The sequence below is a fragment of the Leucoraja erinacea genome, chromosome 36 (genome assembly GCF_028641065.1).
Source record: "Leucoraja erinacea ecotype New England chromosome 36, Leri_hhj_1, whole genome shotgun sequence".
Classification (NCBI taxonomy): domain Eukaryota; kingdom Metazoa; phylum Chordata; class Chondrichthyes; order Rajiformes; family Rajidae; genus Leucoraja; species Leucoraja erinaceus.
In genome coordinates, this window is record NC_073412.1 from 5953553 (window position 1) to 5975111 (window position 21559).

Below are 21559 nucleotides of genomic sequence, written 5' to 3' on the forward strand. Positions count from 1 at the left end.
AGTTTGCATCCGCTGGTGATTTCCCTGGCAGGCAGACCACTGGAGAAATCACAAAAGCTACCACAATATAATTGTAAAGCTGCCCAAGGACATTCCATCGCAACATTTATCAATGCATTTCATAGACTTTTGAAAGATAATGAATTTACTTTCTGCTTATATGATGTTAATCATATTTTCCCTGGAGAGAGACCGCTTTTCGGGGCACCAACGGCGAGCATCTCTTACCAACTGCATCACAGTATGGTATGGGGCCTAACTGCTCTGTCTCGCGGCTGGGAAGGCATTGCAGAGGGTGGTGAAACATTGCCCAACGCAAGACTGGTTCCCTCGCTCCACCCGGCGTGGCTTGAATGGCCGCGTCCAAAGCCATCGCTGTCCGGCGGAGGGCGCTCAGCATCGCCAAGGACTGCTCGCACCCCAACCTTGGACTGTTTACCCTCCTACCATCCGGGAGGCGCTACAGGTATCTCCGTTGCCGAACCAGCAGGTCGAGGAACAGCTTCTTTCCGGCGACTGTCACGCTACTCAACAACGTACCTCGGTAACTGCCAATCACCACCCCCCCCAGACACTTATTATTATTTATTCAAATCGTTTGCTATGTCGCTCTTCCAGGAAGATGCTAAATGCATTTCGTTGTCTCTGTACTGTACTGACAATGACAACTAAAATTGAATCTGAATCTGATGTCCACTCAAGGGACACAAAAATGCTGGAGAAACTCAGCGGGTGCAGCAGCATCTATAGAGCGATGGAAATAGGCAACGCTTTGCCCCCTACTCTACGGTTGCTCATAGTTAATACACGTTTACAATGACTATGATTTGGAAATGGGCACATTACTGTCAAAGTACACACTTCACTACGTTTCAGTAAACAGAAGCCAAGACTTCAATGATGATGAAACCGATAAACTCGTACAATTGCTGCAATCATTCAACAAGACAAAAAAATATGCTGGCAAATCTTTAATATAACGATGTACACATTTTTGAGTTCAAGGAATAATCGGTGTGAATCGGTTTGGTTCGGTTTAAATGTACCGTTTAGAAAGTGAGAATACATGGCATCTTTCCAAGGCAGCAGGTTGGAGATGAATTACTGGCTGAGTGGTTTACATAACACTGTATCCACAATACCATTTGCACTCCAGGGATAGCAAAGGATTTTTAAAAAATGTACTGCTTCTGAATGCATACAGATTGAGAAGGAACTGGCTTTATTGGAATCCCCACGTTTAAATAGCCTGCTATTGCTGCTAGCCGTGGCTGTTTCTGAAGAAAGGAAACTGAGAAAGATCCTGGGAGACTAGAGTTTAAAATTATACCTCATATGAATCAGCGCTGGAACTCATTTCCTAAGAAAGGTTTTGAAGATCTACTTCAGTTTGATTCCCCTTTCCATTCCCACACCAACCCGGCAATCCACGGTCTTCCCAACTGCCAACACAAGCTTGAGGGACAACACATCATGTTCTGCCTGGGTTATGTGCACCACAATGGCAGGAACATTGCATTGTACAATGGAAGGCAAGCTCACCTAGTGTTGGTTTAGTTCTCTCTCCCTTTCCCCTTCCAACTTTACTCTGGGCTTCTCATTTCAAGAGTCCAAAAAATGTATTTATCATGTGGACCACCGAAGAACAAAATTCTTACTTGCAGCAGCATTGCGAGCACAAAGCATTTTTGCTGCCCTTTCCCAGCCCCCCCCCCCCCCCCCCCCCCCCCCACCCACCCCATCACTCATTTTTGTCCCCGTTACCCCCCCCCCCCCCCCTCCTTCTGGTCCAAACCACCCACTACACACACGCACACATTTCACCCACAGGTTTCCTCCCCAACTGGGTCTGGTTTTGTCTGATCTTTACTTGCACCTAATGGTTCCATTATCATCTTCTTTACTTACCAGATTCCAGCACTGGTAGTCATTGCCTTCCCCCTCATCATCCTCCTTTCTCTATCTCTCCGCTCTGCAATACACCAGCCCCTCCTTTGCCTGGCTCAGTCGGCAAGTTATTGTTCACCCATCCTCTATCCGCCAGTCCCGATCCAAAACGACACCCACTCCAGAGACGCTGCCCGAGTGACTCCAGTATTTTGTGTCTATCTTCGGTTTGAACCAGCATCAGCAGTTGCTTCTAGTACACCTCTAGTTCCCATCTTGCCACTCCACCCACCTTCCCAGTTGCCCTCCCCCCCCCCCCCCCCCCACCCCCATAGTGTCAAAGTTTGTTTCTTAAAAAAACAGATAGCAACAAAAACTGTAAAAGGTAAACCATGGCAATCTTTAATTGATTCGTTAGACAGGAGTGGCAAGATTACAATGAGCACAAATGTTGCTCAGTGCTTCTCCGGCTCCCACTCACAGAACAAAGGAAAGTTAGCACAATTAAACATTTTTCTTATCAGTAAAACACTCCTACCAAGTCTGAATATGGCATGACTGAAAGATTCTGCAGCCTTTCAGAATATAAGAAAGCTGGGGGTAAGTCGAGATCTATGGATCCATCCTGCAACAACAGTCACCACATCTCACAGTCCACAGGCATAAAACAATGTTCCGAATTTTGTTTTTAAAAAGATACTGCCGACTTATTTACCATCCAGATTTTGGCATCTGTCGCATTCCAATTATTTATTCGTTGTGTGCAACATTATAGTGTTTTAGTAATTTTTAGTAAAAGAATGCAAAACATACCCAGCATCGACTGTCAGGTCCGCACTCTCCTTTGATACATCATCATCAGCAAAAAGTGGAGGCAGCGTTGTGTTTGATGCGAGTCCACCCATCATTCTAAGAGGATTATGCTTTAATTTCTTTCCTGCACAGGCAATTTAAGTTTGGAATTAATAATATTACTGACTGCTTCATCAATTAGCTCAATAGGTTAAAATATTAGTTCAACTGAAACTAGTTTGGCAGGCATTTGTGTGTCACTTATTGATAGAGTCTCCAAAAAATCAATCAAGGTATTCATCCTAATTTCAGTCTGAAGAAGGGTCTCGACCCGAAACGTCACCCATCCCTTCTCTCCAGAGACGCTGCCTGTCTCGCTGAGTTACTCCAGCATTTTGTGTCTATCTTGGGTCATCACAATGTCGTCCAAACAGGAGTTGGAAAAACAACGAACTACAGATGCTGGATTACAAGAATAGACACAAAGTGTTGTGATAACTCAGTGGGTCAGACAACATATCTGGAGAAGGTTACACAAAAAAGCTGGAGAAACTCAGCGGGTGCAGCAGCATCTATGGAGCGAAGGAAATAGGCAACGTTTCGGGCGAAGTCTGAAGAAGGGTTTCGGCCCGAAACGTTGCCTATTTCCTTCGCTCCATAGATGCTGCTGCACCCGCTGAGTTTCTCCAGCTTTTTTGTGTAACCTTCGATTCTCCAGCATCTGCAGTTCCTTCTTAAACAACATATCTGGAGAATGTTGGTAGGTATTGTTTCAGGTCGGGACCCTTCTTCCGACTGATTGTGGTGGGAGGTGGGGTAGGGGATGAAAGCTGGACTGGAAGAGAGGAGGAGGAAGAACCAAGCTTGACAAGTGATAGATGAATACAGGGGTGGGCAGGTTTTGATAGGCAGATGGTCGGACAAAGGCCAGAGATGAAATTACATGGTGGTGTGAGATATGGGTAGAAGCGGTGATTTGTGAAGGAATATAGGTGTAGGAAGGAACTGCAGATCCTGGTTTACACCGAACATAGACACAAAATGCTGCAGTAACTCAGCGAGGCAGGCAGCATATTTGGAGAGACGGAATTGGTGACCTTTCGGGTCAAGTCCCTTCTTCTGACTGAAGAAAGGCCTCGACCTGAAATGTCACCGATTCCTTCTCTCTAGAGATGCTGCCTGTCCTGCTGAGTTACTGCAGCATTTTGTGTCTATCAAAAGAATATAAGTGGAAGGTGTGGGGAGTGGAGGTGGTGAACGGGAGAGAGAAAGGAGAGCGGGGTAGTGTTTTGTAGTTAAGTTACTTAAAGTCGGAGAATTCAATGCCTTTTTGCTTAAAGATTTTAAACACCAAATTCATGTTCAAAATTGCTGAAACTGTATCAGTATCATTTGGTTCAACAAACACTTTTGTATATTAATGATTGCCCATCTGGGATCAGACAGGATGGCTGGTCAGGTTATTTGCAGTAAACAGCATGCCCGAGTATTCACTTAGAATTGTAAATGGCTGGGCTAAACACAGGGCATCATGGAGTCTTTCATCTGCTGTTCTTTATTCTGGAACACATTCATATCAATTAGTTAAATGCAAAAGTGTCGTGGAGACAGTCTCATGTTGCAACTAAACTTTCATAACTACAAAATTAACTCCCAATTCAAATTTTTTTAATATTCTGACTTGGTAATCCGTTGTTGGGGTGGGTGGGTGGAGGGGATTGGAAATGGTTAAAAAAATATGCAGGATGTAAGCAAGAAACTATTAGCTTGGAGATCACAGCTTTTCACTGTACCTCGGTACACGTGACTATAAACTAAACTGTACTAATGTCATGATGTAACGCCATGAAATCTGCTCCTGCTGCCATTCCCAGCCAAGGTGTAGATTATTGGGTAACTTCTCGTTAATCAAACCTAGTGCACTAATCTCCTCTGTCAGTATGTGATCTATCTCCCTCCATATCCACATGCCTGCCTAAAAGATTATTAAAACACCGCCACCATATATGCCACCTCTAGCAGCACATTCCAGGCACCCACCACTCTTTGTACAGAAACCTGCCCGTAAACCTCCTTTAAACTTTCCCCCCCACTGACCTTAATCCTCCACCCTCAAGGCCAATGTGCCGCTGTTTTTGTGATGGAATTGTATGTCACTCAGACTGGAACTTTAAGGCACTATGCTGCTTATATGAGTGGGGATCTTGTACTTGTAGATGAATTGGCAATCATGGCGCTATTGTCCTGGAAGTGGAAAATCAAGAATATATAATATCAAAAAAGAATCAAACATTTTGTGAGTTTCCAATTGCTCACTTAAGACTCATTCTTTCCAGACAATGGCACTAGGCTCTGATGAGTGTACATAAAGAAGTGCCCCGTTGGAAGAGGAAATTTCTCAGTCCAATTTTAGATCCAGCTGAAGATAATGGCAGGAACTTTTAAGTCCCTGAAACTGGCAGAGCAGTCAGGATGTTAAATGTTGCTCAACGCCATGGGTTAGAAAGAGCATTAAAAACTAGGTGGTGAGCTTTACGCCCTTCACTATCCCGTCAGTTAGCTGGGAGGTCGAGGAAGGAAATGAGGAAATAACAGAATCACACAGGCCCATGGGTTTTAATTCCCTTTCAATATTCAAAGTCAAGAGGACTAGTCATATCCTCAGATGCCATCAGGGTGAATGTATCACATTAGCCTGAATATAAAATGTGGACACAAAACATGGAGTAACTCAGCAGCACAAGCAACATCTCTGAAACACTGGTTGTTAATTTTAAGTCTTTAGGGAACGGGGCGTCTCAGCAAGGTCTCCTAAATGCCCTTGAGATTCTGGTGGCGAGTTGACATGATGCAATGGTGGTGGAAGACTGAGTGGTTTGGCTGCCGTGAGAGGAGGTGGTCTCATTCAGCTGGGCTAGATTGATCAGTTGCGTGAATGTTGATGAAGCATTCTCCATGACAATTCAGATTTGATACTTGAAGGCAGTGGCAAGAATATCAGGCAGTGGCCTATGTTTGTAACCCAAGATAGACACAAAATGTTGGGGTAACTCAGCGGGACAGGCAGCATCTCTGGAGAGAAGGAACGGGTGACGATTCAGGACGAGACCTTTCTTCAGACTGAAGGTCATCGGATCTCGACCCGAAACGTCACCCATTCCTTCTCTCCGGAGATACTGCCTGTCCCGTTGAATTACTCCAGCATTTTGTGTCTATCTTTGGTTGAAACCAGCATCTGCAGTTCCTTCATACACATTATATTAGTAACGTACCTGGTTCATTTTCTGGTTGGTGGTGATAGTGGGGGGGGATTCCAAAACGCTAAGCAATATTAATACCACTAAATACCATGGGGAGGTAGACACAAGGAATTGAAAATGCCGGTTTATAGACAAAAACAAAGTACCGGAGCAACTCAGCAGGACAGGCAGCATCTCTGAAGGTCATACATAGATGACATTTTAGGTTAGGACCCTACTCAGAGTGATTGTAGTAGGGGGGAGAAGTCTAGAAAAGAGAGGTGGAGGCTGGACACAATCTGGCAAGTGATATATGGATACAAACGATGGGGGGGAGGGATGATTTGTTACGCTGGAGGGAGACAAAAGGGTGTAAGAAAAGGGGAAAAGGAGTGAATTGTGGTCAGAGTAAGGAATATGCGTGGAAGGGGGTGAGGGAGGGGAGAGCCAGGTGGGTGAGGAGAGGAATAATGAGAGGAATGAGTGCGCATCCAGGTTGGGCACAGAGAAGAGAAGCGGGAGGTTGGTTTGACATGTGTGGCATAGACATAACTTGCCATTCAACCCATCACTGCACATTTTCCAGGACATGCTGCACTCAGGCGGTATCATTTGGAGGAATTGTTAACAGAATTACACACTGGAGTGAAAGGCATTCGAGTAGTTATCGGGAAAAAGATATGGGAACTTCAAAATGTATTTTTTGCATTTATACTGCATTTATACTGCTGGTTGGCAGGTAACCATAGTAGCACAGTGAAGTGTCATTCTGAAACATTCATGCAAGTGGAAATGAAAGGATTCCATTCTTTGACTTCATACATTTTATATTTTCTGGGAGCTAAGTAGATTAATAGCAGTTTAAAAAGGCCTTTTTAATTCCAACAGACTGATGAAATTCATGCTTTCCCCTTTAACACGCCAACCACGTTGTTTCATCAAAGGAGTCTCACTTGCTTGCAGCTAGCCAATATTCCTCTAAACCAGTGGTTCCCAACCTTTTTTTGGCAATGCCCCACCTAATCACCTCTAAAATCCTGATGCCCCCCCCTTGCTTTCCCTTGAGAGAAAACGGAGGAAATAGATATTACTAGACCAAGTGCAGACCCGTTGGGTCTGCTCCCCCAATGGTGTGATCCCCCAACCCAATATTCCACCGTGCACCCGTCTCCTCCAATGGAACTGAAGCCATACTCAAAAGTAAGATTCCAGCACTGCCCTGCCTCTTTAAAAAAATCCCTGCCTGCTGCAGCAGTGAAAAGTTCAGTGTTCCTGTCTTGCAACATTGTTTCGAAGTGTGTTGGAAGCTGAGGAAGGAGCAGCCGTCAACGAATCGAAAGGCAGGAAGGGATCCGTACTGCAGGCGGACTGATTTGAGTTTTATATATATATATAATATAGATAGATAGATAGATAAGGGTAACTTTGCAAAAGCTCTTTGAATCGCATTTCTAAATCCAATTCAATAAATAAGGTTCTCCCATGACCTCGCGCGCTTCGTGCGACGTGCATGAAGAGCGATGGCGCGGTGATTATGTAATAACTACACAATAAAGACCTTTTTTACCCCAAAAAAATTATTTACTCAAAATAACATCTGAAACATAAACTACATATACTACATTTACCTGATGGAAAATCCAAAAAAATAAAAATCGAAAATTTGGACCCAGACCTCCTCAGTCGTGCTCAAATGCCCCCCTTAAAAATCAAATTGCCCCCCTGTGGGGCGTACGCCCCACGTTGGGAACCACTGCTCTAAACCTTACCTATCGAACTATCTTCTAATTGTTATACTATCTGCCTCAACTACTTCCTCTGGCAGTGTGTTCCGTATACCCACCTGTGTGTGAAAAAGTTGACCCCAAACAGTCAAAGTGGTAAGCCACGTGTTTCCATTTACAAAGCCATGCTGACTATCCAAAACCAATCCTTACCTTTCCGAATCTTAAATACACTTCTTTAGCCATCACCCGAGTCTATGAATGCTATAACTGTCTCTGCCAGGGTACACAAAAAAGCTGGAGAGACTCAGCAGGTGCAGCAGCATCTATGGAGCGAAGGAAATAGGCAACGTTTCGTCCCGAAACCCTTCGGGTTTCGACCCGAAACGTTGCCTATTTCCTTTGGGTTTCGTCCCGAAACGTTGCCTATTTCCTTTGGGTTTCGTCCCGAAACGTCACCTATTTCCTTTGCACCACAGATGCTGCTGCACCCGCTGAGTTTCCCCAGCATTTCTTCCTTACATTCCCACAATGAACACCAAATCATGTCCCGAGGATTTATTTAATTTGATGCGTTTTCCAATCTCCAGCACGTACTCCTCTGTCGTCTGAACTCTCTTCAAGACATCACTAACTTCTGACTCCCCCAGCATCCATGACTTTCTCCATGGATAATAAAACCGATGAATTTAACACCTCACCATCTCCTGTGGATCCACACATTGTCAAGTCACTAAATTTACCTTGATCATATATGGAGCCACAACCAATCTTATTCGTCTCAAGGGGCCATCTTTGCTTTCTAATTAGACCTTTGTCCTTAATAAACTTGTGGAATCTATTTTGATTCCCCTTTACTTTATCTGCCAAATATATCTCATGTCCCCTTTTCACCCTTCTGGTTTCCTTCTTAAGGGAAATATTCTTCAAGGGATCAATTTGATCCCAACTACCTACACCAGACATATGCCCCGTTTTTTTATTGACCAGAACCTAAATCTCTTGTCATCTAGGGATCCCTATACCTTCCAGCCTTGCCTTCAATCTGGTAGGAACATGCGGTCCTCAATCTCGTTTAAAAAGCTCTAACTTACCAGACCTCACATTACCTGCCCCACCAAAATCAACTTTTAGAACTTCTTGTCTAATACCAAAGCAATTGGCCTAGCTCCAATTTAGAACTCCAACCTGTGGACTGTCTGATCCTTTTCCATAACTATTGTAAAGCTAATGGAATGATGGTTTATGGTCCTAAAAAAGTTTTGCTATCTACATATTAATTTAATAAAGTTTTCCTAAAACACTTAAATTCCACCCCATCCAAGCCCTACTTTGGCAGTCCAAGTCGACATTTGGAAAGCCAAATATCTATTACAACCCGTTTAAGAAGGAAGAGTCAAGAGAGTCAAGAGAAACTGCAGATGCTGGAAAATCGAAGGTACACAAAAAAGCTGGAGAGACTCAGCGGGTGCAGCAGCATCTATGGAGCGAAGGAAATAGGCAACGTTTCGTCCCGAAACTCTTCGGGTTTCGACCCGAAACGTTGCCTATTTCCTTTGGATTTCGTCCCGAAACGTTGCCTATTTCCTTCGCTCCATAGAAGCTGCTGCACCCGCTGAGTGTCTCCAGCTTTTTTGTGTACCATCTATTACAACCCTATTTATTCTGATGGCTAAGGGGATCAGAGGGTATGGAGAGAAGGCAGGTACGGGATACTGAGTTGGATGATCAGCGATGATCATATCGAATGGCGGTGCAGGCTCGAAGGGCCGAATGGCCTACTCCTGCACCTAATTTCTATGTTTCTATTCCTGAAACTATCTGTGGTCTGGGTTGAAGCAAGGACAACATACACAACTGTAAAACCACAAAGCTGAACATATGCTCATGGTCAGAGTTTGTTTTGCAGGAATAAATAGCTGGAAAGAATAAATCATTCTTGCTTCCCAGGACTCATGTTGCATATATATCGTCCCCCTCTGTGCCTCCGGAATAACAAATATCCAAGCAGTAAAACCCACGGGAATGTTGCATAACTTCGATTGAGAAGATTTAAAACATAACAGCTTTGTAAATAGAGGGTTAGACGCCAGCGACAGGGAAACAGTACATGGAAGTATTAAAGGAGACATCTGTAACCTCCTGACAATTGGACATGGAAGAGACAGGTGGGTTGGGGATAGTTGACTTTGTTCTTTGTTGCCATAGAGGGAGTGCAGAGACGGTTCACCAGACTGATTCCTGGGATGTCAGGACAGTCTTATGAAGAAAGACTGGATAGACTTGGTTTATACTCTCTAGAATTTAGGAGATTGAGAGGGGATCTTATAGAAACTTACAAAATTCTTAAGGGGTTGGACAGGCTAGATGCAGGAAGATTGCTCCCGATGTTGGGGAAGTCCAGGACAAGGGGGTCACAGCTTAAGGATAAGGGGGAAATCCTTTAAAACAAAGATGAGAAGAACTTTTTTCACACAGAGAGTGGTGAATCTCTGGAACTCTCTGCCGCAGAGGGTAGTCGAGGCCAGTTCATTAGCTATATTTAAGAGGGAGTTAGATGTGGCCCTTGTGGCTAAGGGGATCAGAGGGTATGGAGAGAAGGCAGGTATGGGATACTGAGTTGGATGATCAGCCATGATCATATTGAATGGCGGTGCAGGCTCGAAGGGCCGAATGGCCTACTCCTGCACCTAATTTCTATGTTTCTATGTTTCTTCTTTAATATGTTTTTTTTGGGAATCAAGTCAGAGTAGAATACTTTTCCCATTTTCCTGCTGAGCTCTTCATTCAGTTCCCATGGAGTAACATCTGGTTGACCAACATCACCAAAGCAAACAGACAGTTCAAGGCACGAGAGGAAATGCTGGTAACGTTTTGTAGCTCAGACCTCAATGAAGGGAGAGTTAAAAAATATTTTTTTTTTCCTTAAGCGCATTTACACAAATAACATTAACACAAATCACATAACTCATTCCCTTTATGAAAATCACATATTTTTACCTTTAGTGTGCATCAGCAGTACAATTCTGGAGGTTTACTCGTTAACAAGGATAAAGTAAGGAAAATGTGGTCTAGCATTGTTGCACAGTAATGTAGGTAGATCTTTTTTTTTTTTTTTTAAAGATAGAAATTACTTTGTTATATTTCAAACTTCTGTGATATTCGCAAAAGATCGAGTGGCAGGCAATTTGCTCACCCAGGTCTCCGGCACTCAGTTTCAATTAGATAGCACTCAGAAATAAACTATGCTGATCTTAGCCAAAGTAATGAACGGGCAACAGAATTACCCTCAAAAAGTCAGCATGACTTTGTGCATAGAAATTTGTGTCTCGCCAATTTCTGCTGCAAAAAATATAAAGTGCTGGAACAACTCAGTGTGTCAGGCAGCATCTCTGGAGAAACGTGGATACCTGCTGAGTTACTCTAAACATGTTGTCTTTTTTTTTCTAAACCGGCATCTGCAGTTCCTTGAATCTACAACTATCCTCAATGCACCCAAGTTTATAGGGAGAAGCGAGCAAGAACTCTTGTGCCCGATTGAAACATGGATGCTGGTATTTATGTCAGTCCCAATCATTGGCACACATTATTTGTGCTCAGTACTTATGTATAGAAACATAGAAATTAGGTGCAGGAGTAGGCCATTCGGCCCTTCGAGCCTGCACCGCCATTCAATATGATCATGGCTGATCATCCAACTCGGTATCCCGTACCTGCCTTCTCTCCATACCCTCTGATCCCCTTGGCCACAAGGGCCACATCTAACTCCCTCTTAAATATAGCGTAATGGATGGAAACATGCCCTTCTGCGCTCCAAGTCCTCACCAACCCACTCCCACGAGTTCTATATTATCCCACTTTTACACCCACTCCCTACACACTAGGGGAAATTTTCCAGAGGCCAATTAACCTACAAACCCACACGTCTTTGGGACGTGGGAGAAAACCAGAGCACCCGAGTAAATCCACACAGTAACAGGAAGAGCATGCAAACTCCACACAGACAACACACGAGACCAGAAACAAACCCGTGCCCCTGGCACTGCGGCAGCGGCTCAGCCAGCGTTGTCACTGTGCTCTTTAAACTATCTCCGGGCAGTAGACGAGGATGTCAACATTTATTAAAATAGGTCTCAATATGAACCACCACTTTCAGGGGAAAAGAACATGAATCAAAAATTGCACCTTCACTTGGGTATTTATTCACACTATGGCAACCTTATTGTGGCTGGCAAACTATCACAGCCAGAATAACAGCTGGGACTCAACGGGTTGGATCCACAACAAGTCCATTCTAAAATGGCAGTCCAGATATTAGGGGTTAAAGAACAAATCTGCAAATGAAAATGGAAATATTTCTCAGTGGGAATCTGCTTGAAGCTGAGAATCAGTGAATCACATGCATACTTTGGCATGAGATTAAGCTAAATAGCCATATTTAGTCATAGAACCCAATGGTGGCTCTTTCTTTCAAAGACATTTTCAGCACAAACGGAAGAACTGCAATTGCTTGCTATTTAATCAAAACATGGAGGCAAGGAATTAAATTATTAGATGAGTCCCAAGGTCAAAAATATTTTGATCCAAGTCTGCAGGAAAATGATTGCTAGCAGGGAACTGATAACCATTTGAAAGGAAATGACTGGTAATTCCAAGTCCACAGTTCCAGCAATAAACAACAGCATACAAGGTTGGTGGTCACATTTCGCAGTACATGGAATAGTAGATGCTCAGTTTAGTAAGTCCACGTGAACTTAAAGACAAAATATTTGAAAATGAATTAACTTGCATTTGTAGAAGATAAACTAGTAACCTCAATGGTTTATACTATCCACTTGTAGATGGTTTGTGTTTCCACAAAATACGGATGTTTCACCAGCTGAGGTTTTAGTTACTCTGGAGAATTTGCTCAGATCATTTTGCATGGTGTCAGAGGCAGCAATGGATGCTCTCAGGTTGCAGAATTAAACTTAAATTACAGACAACAACAAAAAATCCAAGGCCTCCGCAGAGTTGGGAATCTATTTATTCAGCTACAAGATGGCAGTGGTTTTTAACTAGCTATTCTTGGACAGGAGCCAACTGCAAACTGATGTTCAACATCAAGTGGGATATAGGGATAAACCACAAGAACACAAGTTCAGAGGGTCAACATATCACTGAAAGCAGTTTGGTAATTTAGAAACATGGCTGACCGCTGGGAAAAAAAAGTGCACATGGATGAATATCAGGCTAAGACTGTAACCCGAGGAAAACCTCTCATTGTCACACTCATGTTGAGTCATGAATGAACAGAGACAACTGGATTAAGTTGCACTGCCCTTGAAAACAAAATGGACCGTCCTCAGGTTAAAGGGAAGGTCAGAAGCTCTTCCAGTTTTGATCGTCATTTAGATGTTTGCTGATTATAGAAATGCTGCAATTGACCTGAGCAATTGTTTTCATTCATTAAAAGTTTTCAGGATTTGGGCCTGACTGGCAAAGCATGCATTCATGGCCCATTTTTATTTACCCCTAAGGTTGTGGAGGGTGGGTGATGGAGGGGAAATGCTGGCAAGCTATATTCTTAAACCATTGTAGTCACAGACTGGTACACACTCCGTGGTTCCCATGGAGAGGGCATTGATGGACTCACGGACTGTGTTACCAGTTACATACATTTCTGTGTGGATAAAGTGGTCCCTGAAGAGACTGCATACTGTTTCCCCAACAACAAGCCCAGAGTCACCAGTGACATAACGGCCCTTCTCAGATAGAAGATACGATCCACAGTTTGAGGAGCATCCTCTTTTTTCAAGACCATCTCCAGTGAATCCAACTCCACCTCCACCAGAAGAAGAGGGCCTTCAGGAATTGTGACAGGGAGGGGGTGAAACGGGTACAGAAAGATCTGAAGGTGAGACTAAGACATGGCAAGGATAACTACTGGAGGTAGCTGGAACTGAAACTTCAGCTGAACAACATGAGGGATGTGTGGAGTAGGATGAAGAGCATTAGAGGCTACAAGATGACCAGTGATCTGGGGAAGGAAAGCAATCAGGACTGGGCCAATGAGCTAAATAGATTTGATGGTGCGGCTCTGTCCACCCTCTCCCCTGCTCCCCGACAGACTCTTCCCCCTCAACCTCCCTGGTCCACTTCCTCTCCCCTTTCGTTGTTGCACCTGACCATCAAGGCTGAGCAGGTGAGGAAAGAGCTGAGCAGACTGGACCCAGGCAAAGCTACAGGTCCCGATGATGTCAGCCCTAGGGTACACAAGGCGTGTGCCAGCCAGTTGTGCGGAGTACTCAGACATATCTTCAGTCTGAGCCTGGAGAGGATTCCAGTGATGTGGAAGACATCCTGTATGGTTCCTGTACCAAAGAGGACACAAGCTAGCTCCTCCAATGTCTACAGACCAGTGGTGCTGCCCTCACACATCATGAGAGGCTGGTGCTCACTCACCTGCAACCCCTAACTGGACCCCCTGCAGTTCACTTACCCAACAAAGATGGGGGTTGAGGACGCCATCATTTCCATGCTCACCTGGATAAGCCGGGAAGCACAGTGAGCGTCATGTTTTTTTACTTCTCCAGTGTTCAACACCATCCGTCCTGCATTGCTAGAGAGCAAACTGACGAAGATGGGGTGGATGCTCCATTAGTGTCCTGGGTCACCAATACCCGACTTGACGACCACAGTATGTCAGGCTATAGAACTGCGTCTCGGACATGATAGCGAGCAACACAGGGGCCCTTCCCGTTCATCATCTACACCTCGGACTTCAGATACAACTCAGACTCATGCCACCTGCAGAGGTTTTCGGATGACTGCAATTGTGGGCTACATCAGTGAGGGGAGGGAAGCAGAATACAGAGGTGTAGTCAACGACTTTGTTGAGTGGTGTGGGCTGAATCACCTGCAGCTTAACACCAACAAGACGAAGGAGTTAGTGGTAGAGTTTAGGAGGAGAGGAACACTCCTGTCTCCATCAATGGTGTGGATGTGTAGATTACCAAGGAGTACAAGTACCCTGGAATTTACCTGGACAGTAAACTGGACTAGTCCAGGAACATTGAGGCATTGTATAAGGGACAGAGCCGTCAGTACTTTCTGAGGAGGCTCCGCTCTTTCAACATCTGCAGTAAGATGCTGCAGATTTTCTAACAATCGGTGGTGGCCAGTGTCATCTTCTTTGTTGCCGTGCTGAGGTAGCAGGGCGAAGGCCACAGACGGCAACAGAATTAACATCAGGAAGGCTGGCTCCATCCTAGAGGTGGAGTTGGATTCACTGGAGATGGTCTTGGAAAAGAGGATGCTCCTCAAACTGTGGATCGTATCTTCTATCTGATTAAGCTTTGTGGCAATCGTCAAGAAAAATATTCTTTCCCCCAACTTCCAGAGTCAGATTAAATACATCTTAAATGTACCAGGACAATGAGTCATCCGTGATACTTCTGCAATTAAATGACCGCATATTAAAATAGTCAAAGCACTTATAAAGAATGGCCACTTAAAGACCAGGGCTGTGGCGGGTGCCTCTATGGAAAAAGGAATAGCAGGAAAAATGTAATAATTCAACACAATGACATCAAAATGTCTCACAGTTCAAAGTTCCCTGAACCGATACTGCCTCAGACTCACAACGATGCCTCAATTATATCCTTTTTAGTCCAAAATCGAAAAGGGTTTATGGCAAGAACTAACATTTTCTTACAATGTAGTCATAAGTTTCACAACTGGTTGAAATGTTTAATAGTTTACATTGAAACTGGTCAAAAGCACCAGATATCTCATTCCAAAAGAATGCCACACAGAGACTAAACAGGACAAAAGATTTCACTCCACAAGTAGTTTCAGTACAACAGCAGCAGCAAAGAATGAGACAATTCTGCTGGCTCACATCACAGGAATGCACTGCAGTGCTATTTACGGCTGTTAAATATTTACCAGTGGACTCCTAGCAGCAGTGAACAGGTGCTCTGTGCTGGGAATTTACAACAAGTATTTCACACACGTTGGACGGAGTTGATAGCGGCAAGGAAGAGATTTCCAGACAAGGGTGAAATTTGGCAATGCCTCAAAGATGGTCCATCTCCATGCATGCAAGGCTGTGACTTTCCACAATAGATCAAAAGCACCCGCCTCGTCTATAACAATCAACATCCATAATAATTAGAATAAGGTGACAAATTAATAGAAAATCAGTTATAAACTTATTTGCTGCTTAACTCTAATTAACCATATGATTGTCCCAAATTAAGATCTGAAATATCAGCACGATATATTTGGCAGCCCTGTTTGGCTGAGACTCTAAGAATGACCAGGTATCCTTCATTGTCACCAGGGCAAATATCTGGAATTCAAATGGGTCAGTTTCACCACAACTGTTTCACAGTTTCACAGCTCGTCAAGGTCAACATTGCCCTTGTCAGTAATGTTCACTTTCCTATAACAATAAACAGGACCAAAAGCATCCCAATAGAAATCGGACGTCGTTAACATGGTGTATGTGAATAATAAGGCATTATGAAAATTAAGCAGCAAAATGTAGTAACTCATAAAGGAATATTGCAGCATGGGAACATGGTTGAATAAGATACTGTTCAATCTCATGAGATGCATAATTATCCTGAAAGTTGTGCCATTTATAGGCATTAACATACAGGTGCCTTTGGGGATTGGTTTAAATTGCATATCCTGCTCCAAATACTTTTTCATTTTTCTGACAGATAATATCTCAGCAGAAAGCAAAGCACAGCAGCTTCTGTATGACGCTTGGAAATGAAATGCTATTTTATCACACCATTTCAATTGTGATATTTGAATTGATTTCCATGTATAGAGGGGTTTGCACAGCATTACAGATCAGAACAGGGCCATTTGGCCCAAGATTCAATTTTTAATTGTCAAATGTACCAATTAAGGTACAGTGAAATTTGAGTTACTTCCAGCTGCTCAATGATAGAAATTTCCATCAGTTTGAACATTCATTTACTTTGTCAACAGATATTTAAAATACTTAGTTTGACAAAGTGAACCTACTTTTAATTATTGTAGAATCGTTTAAGTTTTGGGGGGTTTTTGGGTTCTGGACATGACTGACTTAGAGCCCATTGAAGGTGGACAGAAAATGTTGGAGTAACTCAGCACGACGGGCAGTATCTCTGGAGAGGAGTGACGTTTCAGGTCTGAGTTACTCCAGCATTTTGTGTCTTTCTTCGGAATAAACCAGCATCTGCAGTTCCTTCCTGTACATTTGAACCCACTGAGTTGTCGGAACAAAGAGTGCGAAAGCCATACAGCACAAAAAGAGGCCCTTTGACCCGAGGTCGCATCAGCCATCACACACCCATTTCAGAGGACATTTAAGTCATCTACATTAGCTGGTTTAGGTGTCACATCGAAACCAGACTGGTTGAGAATGGCAGATTTCTTCCACATGCACAGAGGTGCCACTGGTAGAGCTGCTGCCTCACAGCACCCAGAGACCCGAGTTTGATCCTTACCTTGATTGTTGTCTGTGTGGAGTTTGCATGCTCTCCCTGTGAATTAATGTTACCTCCGGGTGCTCCGGTTTCCTCCCACATCCCAAAGATGTGTGGATTTGTAGGTTGATTGGCGTCAGTAAAAATGCCCCCAAGTGTGTGGTAGTGGATGAGAAATTGGGATAACATAGAACTAGTGTGAACGGGTGATGACGGTTGATGTGGACTCAGTGGGCCGAAGGGCCTGTTTCCATGCTGTATTTCTAAACTGAGCTAATTGGCTTGGTGTAACATTTAGTTAAGGATGGCAGATTGAACATTAGCGAACCAGATGGGTGCCATTATAATGCAGCACTTCTGTAACTATTTAAAAAATAATAATTCCAGGTTATTAATTGAACTTAAAAATTTCACCGGCCATGGTGGTGTGATGTCAGTTTAGGTCTCTGAATTTAGTCTAGATCTCCAGACTACTGGAATGTTATCCTAACCTCTGCACCAGTAAAGTCTCCGTTATTGAAAGTGCTTCATTGAAAGGATGGAATGACTATTGCTGTGCCTTGCATGAATGTTGTAATAGCCAACTTCCAGCGCTTGGTCAAGAATTAGAATTCAATGACAATTGAACAGCGATAAATTCACTAACGTTACAACATGACCTCAAATATAAAAAGCAGTAATACAACAGAACATCATTAAGCCACAAAGCACAAAGATTTAACAATAGTTTCATGTTCACCATCTCAAATGGCATCTCACATGTTATTATTCCATTTGCACCAGGTAGCCCACTTGCATTCTGAATGTCAGGGCTGCCAGCCCCCCACCGAGCTGGATATTTTCCATAGACACAAAAAGCTGTATTAACACAGTGGGTCAGACAACATCTCTGGAGAAAAGGAATGGGTGACCCATTCCTTCCCCCCCCCCCGAGATGCTGACTGTCCCGCTGAGTAACTCCAGCTTTTCAAGAATCAAGAGTGTTTTTTTTAGCGTCTATCTTCCATTTAAACCAGCATCTGCAGTTCCTTCCTACATAGTTTCCACTGTGGATGCTTCCGTCAAAATTCTGAAACCTATCGTGAGTGCCTGGAACCTAGTGGAGGGATGAAGCAGTATTTAAGTCACTGTTGCTTCTAAGGCAATATCACCAAATCACAGAGAGATTGAATTGTAACCTTTCAAGTTCGTATATCGAAGAGGACCGGGAAGTAATTTCAGGTTAAAGTTGTCTTTTTTTCACCTCTGAACAAATCCAATATCAAATACTTATTGCAATGGTGATCAAGGTGAAACATTTATTCCATGGTTAACACACACCATGTTTGTGAATGCTTGCCAGGCTATTTGACTGCAGAGCCAAAACAAATTGGGTACTCAGGCGTGCAGTTATATATATTAATAGAAAGTCACCAGGAACACTGGGCTGGTCACCAAAGTAAGACAAATGCCTGCGGAAATGTTAACTATTTTGGATCCTGCCAGAGAGACAGAGACTTGAAAAGTAAAACATAAATACAACTTGTTACCACGTTGATGATATAAACCATAATTATAGTTACAATTCACACTAAATGGCACTTATTGTACGGATAGCCATTGATCATACCACATATTAAAAAAGCAGACATATTTTTCCTCTAGTGTGATATTAATAATAATGTTAATAATTTAATGCAAGGAAGAGGTGGAGCCAGTGGGCTGAGGGAGAGCTGAGAAGGGGACGGAGAAAGCAAGGACTACCTGAAATTAGAGAAGTCAATGTTCATACCGCTGGGGTGCAAACTGCCCAAGCAAAATATGAGGTGCTGCACTGCATTGGTGCTACCTCCGCTACATGGACGACTGCATTGGTGCCACCTCCCGCAACCACACACACAACTCACTGACTTCATCCATTTCACCGCTAACTTCCATCCGACACTCAAATACACCTGGACCATTTCCGACATTTCCCTACCATTTCTTGACCTTACTATCTCCATCGCAGGTGATAGCGAAATCTCCATCAGTTTCCTGCCAGGCCTATTAAGTTTGAAAGTCTGATTTTTTTTCCCCCCAGCTATTGAGAATATTTGTGTTTCGTACATTTGTAAATGGAGTTGTATTCTCTTTCTAAAAGCAAAGAATTCTAAAATATACTGCAGTCTCCTTCCTTCGTTTTATTTGATCCTTGTTATTGGTCTTTTGTTCCATTTTATTGGTCTTTGTTTTATTTTATCTATTTTTTTGTTCTCCCTTGCTGGTTGTGCAATAACTTCACCTATTATGTCAATAGAACTCTGGTGCTTTGTATTGTACATCAGCGAGTTTAACAATTGGTTTTAAAATCTACATTCTAAACGGGAAATTATATTTCAAATGGTATCTGACATTTATGTCAACTACCTTGAGAACTAGTTTTTATCTATGCGTCTAAAAAGCCATAATTAACTTTGTTTCTCCATACTTTTGACAGCGTTGAGGAGATATTCTGATCTGTCTTGCTCAGATCCAAGACTCATTTTCCCACACTGAGTATCATTAACTAATTTTCTCCTACATACTTCAAATTTTTGGAACCTTGTTTCCTGTTGGAACTGAGATACAAAATTCTCTAGCCCTTCAATACAGCCATGAAGCTGCCAGCATTTCCACACAAGGAACCATGTCACATTCAGCCGTCATTGTTTGTCTCACCCTATCACCCAAACATCCCAAACCTACCTCTAATCCCATGAGGTTCATTTTTGACACCCAAGACCACACAGGTTAGATCTTCAAAACATAATTTAAAACATCAAACCCTTTGCCAAGTTCACTAATGATTTCCTCCCTGACATCTACTTAATGTACAGGAATGTGATCATCACAGGATCTGGATGCATTATGATTGAAAGATGTAGCATGGAAAATGGCCCTTTGGCCCACCGAGTCCAAGCCAACCATCGATCATCTGCTCACACTAATTCTATGTTATCCCACTTTCTCTTCCACCACCTACACACTAGGGGCAATTTGGAGGCCAATTAACCTACAACCCACACGTCTTAGGGAAGCGGGAGGAAACTGGAGCAACGGAGGTAACCCACGCCTTCATAGGGACAGCTTCAACAGAAAAATTGGCTTCATGGAAGGGGGCGGTGGGTGATGGTGGAAGGTTGTTTTTCAGACTGAAAGCCTGTGACTAGCGCTGTGCCTCAGCAATCTATGCTGGGCTCATTAGTTTATGGTTTATATCAACAATTTGGATGAGAATGTGTAAGTTTGCACATGACATTAAAGTGGGTGGTATTGTACATAGCGAGTTGGGCAGGTGGGCTGAGGAATGGTTAATGGAGTTTAATGCAGAGAAGTGCAAGGTGTTGCATTTGAGGAAGTGAAAGCAGGACAGGACCTTCACAGTGAATCGCAGGCCCCCAGGGAGTGTTGTAGAGCAGAGGGATCTAAGAGTGCAGGCACATCATTGCTTGAAAGTGGCATCAGATTTAGATAGGGTGGTAAAGGTGGCTTTTGTTACATTGACCATCATCAGTAAGGGTATTAAGTATAAAGGTTGGCATGTTATGTCACAGTTGTACAAGGCAGCTGAGAGGCCACACTTGAAGTACGATGTTCAGTTTTTTTGTCACCTTGTTATAGGATGGATGTAATTAAGCTGGAAAGAGTTCAGAGAAGATTTATGAGGATGTTGCCATGACTCGAGGGCCTGAGCTGCAGAGAGAGGTGGGCTGGGCCAAGGCTTTATAACTTGGAGCAAAGGAGGCTGGGGGGGGGATCTTATGAGGGGGAATAGGGCGATTGCTTAGAGCCATTTAGCCAGGGTTGGGGAATCAAAAAGAGGACAACATATGTTGAAGGTGAGAGGGGCAAGATTTAATCGGAAAACCGAGGGGAAACCTTTTCACACAGAGGGTGATAGGGATATGGAACAAGCTGCCAGGGGAGATAGTTGAGGCAAGTACTATAATAATATTTAAAAGACATTTGGACAGTGAGATGGATAGGAAAGGTTTAGAGGGACAAGTGCCAAATATATACAGGTGGGACTAGCGTAGATGGGACATCTTGGGCAGCATGGGCCGAAGAGCCTGTTTCCGAGCTGTACGATTCTATGACTCTAATGTGCAAACTCCACAATGACAGCATCCAAAGTGAAGATCGAAACCAAGTTTCTAGTGCCATGAGGCAGCAGCTCCACCAGCCCCGCCAATGTGTCGCCCCATTCATACAGCCGTTTTATAAAGCGATGTTCATTATCTTGCCCAATGTGTAAATTCATTTTCATAATGGGAAGAATTTCCCAAAACAATTGTGAGCATTGCTGCTTGGATGCTATATCATTTTATTCTGTGTTTAAGAAGGAACTGCAGATGCTGGAGAATCGAAGGTTACACAAAAAAGCAAGAAACTCAGCGGTGCAGCAGCATCTATGGAGCGAAGGAAATGCAACGTTTCGGGCCGAAACTAT

At 43.4% G+C, this 21559-nt stretch overlaps 1 protein-coding gene across 3 annotated transcripts in view; it reads right to left on the reverse strand.

Moving 5' to 3' along the window:
* The window catches only part of hmg20a (high mobility group 20A), a 65353-nt gene that overhangs the window by 27861 nt on the left and 15933 nt on the right, over positions 1 to 21559 (reverse strand). For 2 of the 3 annotated variants that reach the window (XM_055662548.1, XM_055662549.1), the window contains exon 2: positions 2701 to 2824. The exons of the other annotated variant lie outside the window; for it this stretch is intronic. In XM_055662548.1, the coding sequence (XP_055518523.1) occupies positions 2701 to 2795 (95 nt within the window). In that variant the 5' untranslated portion in view covers positions 2796 to 2824. The remainder of the gene's footprint in view (positions 1 to 2700; positions 2825 to 21559) is intronic. 3 annotated transcript variants of the gene reach the window in all.